General features: G+C 40.3%; 1 protein-coding gene across 1 annotated transcript in view; it reads left to right on the forward strand.

Annotated features, from left to right (window-relative positions):
• The window catches only part of LOC108534983 (neurexin-3), a 766,104-nt gene that overhangs the window by 410,766 nt on the left and 344,981 nt on the right, over positions 1–10,357 (forward strand). The window contains exon 5 of the mRNA XM_017880661.1: positions 6,118–6,419. Coding sequence (XP_017736150.1) covers positions 6,118–6,419 — 302 coding nt within the window. The remainder of the gene's footprint in view (positions 1–6,117; positions 6,420–10,357) is intronic.

Raw genomic sequence — 10,357 nt, forward strand, 5'->3', positions numbered from 1 at the left:
GCCTGGAAAGCACTGGCCAGAATTGGGTGATCTGTGAGTTCACGACTTGAGAACCTTCAACCTCTGATTGCAGTTGCACTGGTGGAGAAGGCACAATATAGCCCCTGCTGGGTTTGTCTTCACGGAGAGTAAATGAGTTCACAGGATGGCCACAAGACCACAGGCCATCTCTTTGCCTAGCAGGCAAGGCAATAGTAGTCCATGTGTTTTTGTGCCTCATTAGTTTCCAGATGGGCCAAGCCAGGATGGGCAGCCAGGTTATCTTTGCATGAATACAGACTAAAGTACTGCGCTGCGCTGCTGTTCGAGGCCAATTTGAAGGACAAAGGCTGCATGCTACAATGAGAACAATTTTGCTGTGTCTCTGAGGCTCATCATCAGGAAGCTGGCTCCTACTCCTTTTCTGGAGCTCAGCAGGTGTTCTTCACAGGACCACTGACTACAGCCACTTCAGAGGGGTCAACATTTTAACAGGCTCTTCCAAGTATCTAAAAATTCCATTTCTAAGGCTCTCTGTTGGAGGTAAAGAGTGTTATCTTCTCAGATTGGCTTTTCTTTTCAGCTTGGTGCTGAGAATTTGGAAAGAAAGTCAATGTATTCCCCTACTTGCCTGCTTGGTTTCCTGCTGCCTACCAGGGCTCTTGCCTACCATTGTCACTAGTTTTACCTTTCGACAGATTTAACTTCATGCAGCTGCAGAATATCAGATATAGGGTGCTAGGCATCTGCTTTGGGAATCTGAGTTTCTGGCAAAGTAGTGGTATGGTGTAGTAGCAAAAGCAATGGAATGAAAATCATAGCGTTACAGTTTTAGAAATGGCATTCTGTAGTACCTTGGACGGCCCCTGTAAACTCTGTGTGTCTCTATTTCCTCACATTGGTGTAATCATAGTAAAATGACCTCACAGAGCATTGAGAGAATACCAATAATAATTAAGAAAGCATTTGGAAATCCATGACACATCTAGATGCATGTAAATGCCTGCTTGCCAATGGTCCTAGAATCCGTCTTTATCAATGCCTGACGTGTTTTCATTTTCAGTCCTTTCTTGACTAATTCTTTGTCTTTTTCTGTCAAATTTTGCCTTTGGTGTTTGGCTTTCCAATGATTGCACTTGGATCTTAAGTATCCACACTTTGGTTTCCTCCTGTGTTCTGTGGCTTGCTGGTGTCTCTGCCTCTCTTAGGTTGTTCTGCAAGGAACTTCTGCTTGCATTCTTGCCCAGTGAAGTGCAAACCTCACTATATCCAGGAACTATATCAACATCTAGGCTGAACCAGTTCTAGGCAACCCCTGAAAAAGTAGTTCAAATGTATTTCTAAAAGATTATGCAATCTCTTAAAAATACAGACTGACTCCTTCTATCCCTCTCAGTAAAATTATGCAATGGTTCCCTGTAACTTATAGAAGTTCAATTTTTTTGCCCTCAAAGCCCAGTTTGGGTTTTTAAGACACCAAGCCATAGGAATGGCAGGCCTAATTAAACAGTTATATGCATTTTCCCCACACGTCTTAGATTGCATAGTAATAAAATATAACACTGAGTATTTTAATCTGCTTTAGAATTTCTCAGAGAAATAGAGTGATAACAATATATAAATTATAAGTTGGGTGTCTTTTGGGGGAAAGGAGTGAAGAACAGAATTAAGTAAATGCTTATTAATACTGACTATATATCAGTATTGAATTATCCAGCCATTTGAAAGATCAGTACTTTATATATCTTATACAAAACTGATTTAAAATCTTGAATTATACATATCTAGATTGCATCTAGTGTTTAATCAATTGGACGCTTACAAATAATGGATAAATGATTTGTTGTCATACAGAGTTGAGCTCTGCTTTTCATGCAGTGAGAATAACACTTTTCATTTTTACACTTATGCAATTGATTGTAAACTTTGGGATAATATAATTTAAATGGAGCTAAACAGTCCATTAGCTATGTCAGTGCCTCCTCTCTTGCCAAGCTGTAGTTTTATGCTAAGCTGTTGTGTACTGTGTTACATAATCCCCTGCATTCATTTTCTCCACCTATTTAGCTTGAATATATACAAGGTGGCTGCATTGTCTCTTCAACCTCCTTCTCAGTATAAACACCTAGTATAAATAGATTTTGGGTGCTATTTTGTTTTTTCTAATGGAGGATTCAAAGGATTAAATTAGGTTAGAAATGCATGTTTGTCACTATTTGGTTTTGTCCCTTTTAGTTACCGTTACTGTCAACTTAGTATGATTTTCAAGGTGATAAGAGAGTGGTTGAGTCTCAGCTACTAGAAGGAAATTAAGATAGATTGGTGGTCTTAGAAGAAAAATCTTGTCAGTTGTGCAAGTGTACAAAACAGTGATTTCTTCAAGATCCTCATTTTTTTCTCCTTCTCCTTTCTAGCCCTTGATTTGCTCTTTTAGAGAATGGGTTATTGGAAGGCGGAAGTTGCAGTGAGCTGAGATCGCGCAACTGCATTCCAGCCTGGGTGACAGAGTAAGACTCCATCTCAAAAAAAAAAAGACTGGGTTACGCATTTCTAGTGCCTCTTACAACATAACATGTAGGGGAAAATTATTCCATCACTTGAAAATGATATAAATTTGCTTATATAGGATACGACTTAGGGAGAAGATGTCAGTTGTCTATTGTTTGTTGACCAATGGAGGAGATATCCCAACAGGGTAATGCTGATCTTGGTAGCCTCCTCTGACTCAGGGAAGAGGTAAACTGAGAAAATTCTTCGTTGGATGAAAAGATTGGGAAGGTTGTGAATGGTTACAGCAATTTCTGTTAAATATTTGCAAAGGAAGGCACTTGGCCACATAAAATCTTCATCGGTATATTTGCATGGAGATTAGCATAAATATGCATGTGATTTGCGTAGGCCTTTTCTTCCTCACATTGGTTTTAGTTCTTATTTATTTATGGTGATATTCTCTTCTCTGCACTGATGCCATTTTTTCCCCCTATGGCCTCCCACATAAAAGAAGTGTTTTTGCTTTAAATACAAATCTAGGGAAACATTTCTTTTGGTGAATGAGTGATTCATGTAAGGTGAGAGGAATTGGTTTCTGGCTCAGTTTATTCAAAGTTTGGGATGGTTTGTCAGTCAATGCACAGTTCTATGGAATCATTTGTGGCCTTTGACAACACAAGTAGGAACATCTAGAATGTCCAGAGTGATAGGCAAAGGGAAGATAATGAATATTTAGACTAAGAAAAGCCCAGACGTGCCCCAAGCCCAGAGTACCACAAACTAACTGTGTTGTCTTGGGCAACTCACTTATTTCTAGTCATCAATTTCTTCCTTAATAAAATAAGGGCATTAAATCAGGCCATCTCTAAAATCCCTTATAGCTCTAAAATTTATTATTTTGACAGACTCCTTGCTCTAATTATATAAAAAATATTAAGCACCATGTAGCACATTAAATAATATCTGGTGCCTTGCTGTTCTGTGTCAAACTCTTCCCCTTTGAAGGGTACTGGATGATTAATTTAAGCTTCTCTTTATAGGCACTACTTTCCTTGCTCATTTATCTCAGTTCAGTGGGCACACAAGGTATAACTTAAATGTTTATAGAAGACACCCATTAATATACCACTTGTGGTGCCAAGGATGTGCACAGTAGTTGGCTCTGTGGACATCCCTGTCTGTAGAAAAAGAGCTTAGTTTTGATAACGCTGTTTGATTTGTCACCTTCTACTCTGGATCAGGGTCACCTCCAGGTCTCCTGAACAGGGGCTTATCCAATTGCAGTTTAACAAAGACGTTTCTTCAGAAATGAGGGGAGAGATCATGACAATAGACAGAACACTAGGGGATTGGATAGATCTACTTCAAACATGCAGACAGTATTGAATCTCTGCTTTATTATTTTGGGGGGGCTATTTCTGCTAAAATCCAGCATGCGTTATGTGCTCACTACTTAAACATGTGCAAGCTACCCTGTGAGCATTTATAGGTGAATAGATCTCTTTTGCTTATACCAGTGTGTGTGCAAGCAGACATATGCAGGTAGACACATATGACTGGGCTGCTCTGAAACACACAAGAGAAACTTGATCTCTTCTTTAATTCCCTGGAGTATGAAGCTGAGGTTGATGTTTTAACAATCTCATAATGCTAAGATTAATTTAACAATATGTAGTGGCTAGTAGGCTCTTCACATTATAAAAGCATCTCCTTTTTACAGCTCTTACTTTATGATGAGAAAATATTTATTTTGCCTAAGAAGTTTACCTGGGGCTGTGATGGTTGATACAGATCTGAGTTGAAGCGGACTTGGCTTTGGTTAATAAGCCTGGATTGTAGTGCCGGCAGGGAAAATAGAATTCTTTCAACCTTATTTTGTAGCCTCCAATCTTTAGAGGGAAACTGTGTATCTCAACTATTGTGGCCATTTTCTTTTGGTAATGAGGTGCGTTTGATAGCTTTTGACCAACTCTGGTATGAGTTAGACCATTCTAAGTAAGGCTATCTGGCAAGAAGACAAATGGAATTTCATAACACTGTGTGTCAAAATTATAAATCGAAAAAACAAATAATTAAAGAAAATATATTTCACCCTCTTACCTTGACAAATATACCTTTGTAACTACTTGGAAAGCCAGGTTCAAATTTAGATTTTTTGGATTCCTTGGAGTTCTGCATTGGGAAATAGCAGCACAGGGGGAACCAGCCAACCCCTAGTCCTCAGCCCACGGTCTACTCCCTTCTCTTCCCATCTTTGGCTTTGTCCTATATCATGAAGGGTCTGGTATGAATGCATGTGGTTGCCCCAGCCTAATGGACAAGCCCTATCCACATTTCTGCAAGTAGTCCCCCATGGCTGCTCCTCAGACCTTGCAATATGTATGGTTTGCCTTTAGAAAGATGGATCCAGGGCTGGGCGTGGTGGCTCATGCCTATAATCCTAACACTTTGGGAGGCCAAGGTGGGCAAATCACAAGGTCCAGAGATCGAGACCATCCTGGTCAACATGGTGAAACCCTGTCTATACTAAAAATACAAAAATTAGCCAGGCGTGATGTTGCACACCTGTAGTCCCAGCTACTTGGGAGGCTGAGGCAGGAGAATCACTTGAACCCGGGAGGCGGATGTTGCAGTGAGCTGAGATCACACCACTGCAATCCAGCCTGGTGACAGAGCAAGACTCAAAAGAAAAGAAAAGAAGGAAAAAGAAAGATGGATCCAGGGAAGAGGCCTGCACAAGCCCTGAAAAACAGGCTTAAGGTTTTTTGGGTGGGCAATGACAGGGTCCCAGTCTATGAAATATTGTCTTGAAAGAGAATATGGGCTCCAGTAGAATGTGATCTTGGCCCCATGGAACCCTAGTTCTGTGGGGAAGGATAGTTCTGTGGGGAAGAAGAGAATGCCATATTGGCCCCGTGGAACCCTAGTTCTGTGGCCATAGGATAGTCCAACCAGGGTCATCTAAAACAGGATACCCTAGAGCAGAGAGTCTTGAGTTTAACAGTGGTATTGCTGTCTTATCAAAACATATCAAATGCATTCTCTTCCCTTCTCCTCACCTGCTATATCACCTACTCAGGTCTAACCCCCTACTTAACAACCCAGCCATGTTCCACGGGGCTTGGGACTGTACTATAGAAACCAAAGTTAGCTGAGTTATTGATGGATGAAAATCAGAGCCAGATCTTTCAGGGTAATTGATTTTTTAGTTATTGGTCAATAAAAGCTACCTGAAGCTAAAGAGTCCTTTGTCAGAACAGTTAATTATCCATTCTAAACCAGCTCTTCTACAAGCATTTAAAAGCAATTCCTGAAGCAAAAGCAACTTGAGCCTCACTTGATCATTTTGCATGAAACCTCCCTTTAGGTTTTTCTTTGAGAAAATGTGAAGGAAAGGCAGCAAGCTCTTTTGCACCATCTTGTTTGTCTTCTACCCTCGTGTGGACACGTCGTTTCTCTGCAGTCACCCCTGCTGCTAGTTTCCCAGTGTTTCCATATAAGACTTGCGGAAGAATGGAAGGGAGTGCTGTGTTGGTATTAGCACAAGAACAGGGGCAGTACCCCTGCGGTGTGTTCTCTTTGGTATTTGCGTAGATCTGACTCTTGCCAGACAAGTGTTGACTGCTTTCCTCTTTTCTTTTCCTATAGCTCGAGAGGAGAATGTGGCCACTTTCCGAGGCTCAGAGTATCTGTGCTACGACCTGTCTCAGAACCCGATCCAGAGCAGCAGTGATGAAATCACCCTCTCCTTTAAGACCTGGCAGCGTAACGGCCTCATCCTGCACACGGGCAAGTCGGCTGACTATGTCAACCTGGCTCTGAAGGATGGTGCGGTCTCCTTGGTCATTAACCTGGGGTCCGGGGCCTTTGAGGCCATTGTGGAGCCAGTGAATGGAAAATTCAATGACAACGCCTGGCATGATGTCAAAGTGACACGCAACCTCCGGCAGGTAATGGCTGAGGGGAGAGAATGCCTGGAAGGCTCATCTTAGGTGGCTGGGTAGTAAGTTTGTGAAGCAGGTGATGGGTGTGAGGTGGAGAGGGGTGGAGATTCAGGGATAGAGATGTAAAAGTCTAACTTTCTCCCAGTCTTCGCAATTTCACATGGAAAATTATTAAAATATGTTTCTCCGCATACTTCAATTCTCCCTCTGTGCTTGTTATTTAAGAAAAAAAAAAAAAACTCAGTTGTATAGATAATAAAAGTTGTAAGTACTTTCATTCCTTTTATTCTGCTTTCCTTTTATCATTTTCTTAATTACATTTGAATCTTATCGTATTATTGTTAAATTCAATTAGGGACGGCATTTTGTTTCTGCAGTTTCGTAGATTTTCCTCATTCTTTGAATATATGTTTTTCTTTTTAATTAAGTTAGCCATTGCCACGATGCCATAATTTTAATTCCTTCCAGAAAAAGTCTTCCCTTTTCTCTTTTAATTTACTACTCTTTCCCAACTATTTTTTTTCTTTTACGTTAATCTCTAGCTTTGGAATTAATTAGCCGGGATCTCTCTGAATTCCTCTGTTTCTCTGTTCCTTGATGCGGCGGTCCTACTCTATTGCCCCTGTCTCTCCCTCCGAGACTCTTCAGTTGACTGGGAGGCCTGGAAAGTGGAAGGACCCAAATAAAAAAGTCAACTTTGGAGCAGCCTTTCCTGGTTCTGTCCGTGCTTGGGAAGTCCCATCGCTTGCCGATTCTAAGCAGGCACCTCCGTCAGGTGACAACATTCTCAGAAAGCCTTAGCCAAGTGAAGTTGTTTTCAATTTCATGACTAATAATAATGATAACAATAATAATACCTCATCAGCCCACGTCAGTAAAAGAAAACCATTTCCTATAAAAATCAAAGTCTGTGCCGAGGCTGACTTTTCCAGGCTGCCATTGTTACTTGGTTTTCCTATTTGCTAATCTGTCATTAAACCCAGTTGGATGGTATCCAGGCTTTATTAACCAGAAAACACTATACTTTCTGAAGTGCTTATCAAAAAGTGCTTACCAAATTTCCTTCTGCCATATGATTGATCTAATGCCTTCTAATGTCAATGTGAAAGCATAAGAAATGATAGGTGTTTGCCTACGTTTTCTGTTTGATAAAAGTGTAACTCCTTACTAATGCTAAACAAATGGTATAGGCTGGCGCACATTTGAAACACATTTCCACACTTAGGTATATCAAGGAAGCCATCCTGTTGGGAGATTACAGTTATCTTAGGTAAAAATGCCAAATGACATAAGACTTAGAGTCCCCAATCATCTCGACATTCATGAATCTGATATTTTTGAATATTGTTCTGTGTTTTCCTCTAAGGCCAAAGAACTCTATTGCTAATATCTTCTTTCATCATTCCCCATCCATACTTACCCAGGAGAGAACGTCTCAACTGTCAAGAGAACCCAAATCAAATATCCATTTGCTGATACATAAGGGCTTGTTACATGTGAGCTGCAAAGACTAGACCTAAAAGTGAAATACAACCTTTTGCTAGTTTTGATTGGCAGGTACAAAATAACACCCTTTAGGCATTAATCAGTGGAGGAGAGACTTTTCATGTGCTTCAGAGCACAATCAGGTCATGGTTCTCACCAATTTGTTTCTCTAACTCTCTCCCACCACCCTTCCTTGCCATTCTGGAATGATTCCAATTCTTGTGTGAAAGGCTCACTTTTGTTTCTACTAAAAACACTTTTCTAAAATAGTATCAGGCCCACTTAAGTCCTTTAAATGGAGAGAGGATAAACCAAACTGTAATTCAAATATTGTTTGTGCTGTTTTAATCAGAGCAGCTAGAGGAAAACTACCCTGGATGTTTTCCCACCCCTGCCCCTCCTGCTCTAAGGCCCAACTCTGCTCTGTGCCCTTGGGCAAGCCATTTGACCTTTCTCCACCACAGTCTCCATTTGCAAAATGGTGATTACAATCTTCCGCAGCCATGTGTGGTGGCTAAATATGCAAAGCACCTTATGTTCCAGAAGGATTATGAGCTCATCCGTGGTCTGGGTATAGACGTACTGTGACGTGCACATGATCTACAGGCCGAGCATTCTGTTTCAAAGGTGACTGCATCTGTCTGGTGCCAAGGGTGCAGCTAAGTGCAATTCTCTGTGCTAGACAGGGGTACAGAGGCCCTACAGTATTGGGGGTATTTTTTGGCAGAGGGAGTATTAATCTTCTGTAAGAAAGTGAACCTAAAATTGAACCTCATTGAAATTCTGACTAAATTTTGCAACCAAATGCAATTTATTGAAAGAGGAAAATCTCTGAAAAGCAAAGTTGATTTTGCAAATTCAATTATTTTAATGTGAATAATGTAAGATTATTATTTTGCCCATTAAAATAATATTTATAACATCTGTTTGAGTTCCCTAGGATACATTTGAATGGTGGGACATTCCTGTCTATTTCAATTAAACTATAAATAGCTCCATAAATATTTGACAACAAACTTAGAGCAGCCTTATTCATTCATATTTTTGGTAAGATTGAATGGCTTTTATGGCAAAAATTCATCTGAGTAAAGTTTACCTGGGGTTTCCTGGAGTACTTATTACCAAATGGAGCAGAACTCTCCTCATTTCTTCCTTCATGATCATCTATTCATGGTTTTGCCTTTAAGCCAGGTCAGGACCAAGGCCAGGTATTTTGTTATGGCTTACAATTAAAGGAAGGAATGTGGACTACCTGTATCTGTTGCAAACTATAACTGGGATTAAGGTAGTGAGGAATTTGTGTGTTTGTATGTGGTAGGGGGTGGTAATTGGTCCTTGACCTTGCCTAACTCCAAGGTCATGGCTATAACTTTCATGGCTTTACCTCTATGTGTTAACTTTTGTTAAACTACAAACACAAAACTGAGGTTACCAATCTTCCAGTCTTCCAGAGGGCTTTTCTAATCATGTTTAACCTGCCAGTCTTCCCTCCTATCCATACAATAAATTACATAAAAGCTTGAAAAGCATTGTTCAAGAGGAATTGGGGGAAAGAGATTCCAAAGCTTTCTGGCAAAGTAAACAAATTGATGACCTTATTGAGTAATAAAGAAGATTCTAACTTTTTTGATGCATTTTATTAATTCTAAACTGAAAGAAAAATGTTCCTCTCTGGTTGCACATATCCACAAAAATCAAGTAGGTCGTAGATGTTTAATTATCTATGGAAACCTACAGTACACTACATAAGGCAGACTTTCTGTGCTAGGTTTGATCTGTAAATGGTTTAAGTTTTTTCCGTTTTGGGAGGAAGTCATGATCATTTATCTACCTTGTAGTCATAGTCAGATGTGAAAAAAATAAATCGCAAAATATTTGTATTTCAGTTCTTTGTATCTATTTATCTACATGTGGAATGGTACCTGTTGGGGGTCTTTCCTTTCAGAAGAGGTGGAATGGGTTTGTGTTAGAGGGTGGGAAGGGAGTGGGCGGTGTCCATTCAGAAGCGTCCTTGGGAAGTAAGTATGGTGCTAATTGTAGCGGGTGAGATCTGGTCTGAGAGAGATTTGGAAGAAGCAGGGAGCTGCAATGGCATGTAGACTACAGCTCCTTTTCTGGCTGTGCCCCAGGTGGCATGGTTTTCCATAGAGTCCTGGTCTCATTGTCTTCCCCCCACTCTCTTTTTCTGTGTCGGGTGCCTTTTTTTTGAGAAACTAACACAAGATCATTCATGCAATGTGTCATTTTACTAACCGACTAATGTACTAACACCCTAACGACTCATCTTTGTTTTTAGTTTTTTTAATTAACAATCGTTCTGTTCACAATTTTTAATTTCCTTTCTTCCCCCTTCTCCGCAAAGCACTCAGGCATCGGACACGCTATGGTAAACAAACTACATTGTCTGGTAGATATCATTCTTATTGTCTCTTTTTTTGGGTTTGCCGTGTGTTGCCCCC

The sequence above is a fragment of the Rhinopithecus bieti genome, unplaced genomic scaffold (assembly GCF_001698545.2).
Source record: "Rhinopithecus bieti isolate Rb0 unplaced genomic scaffold, ASM169854v2 scaffold_11380, whole genome shotgun sequence".
In the NCBI taxonomy this organism is placed as follows: domain Eukaryota; kingdom Metazoa; phylum Chordata; class Mammalia; order Primates; family Cercopithecidae; genus Rhinopithecus; species Rhinopithecus bieti.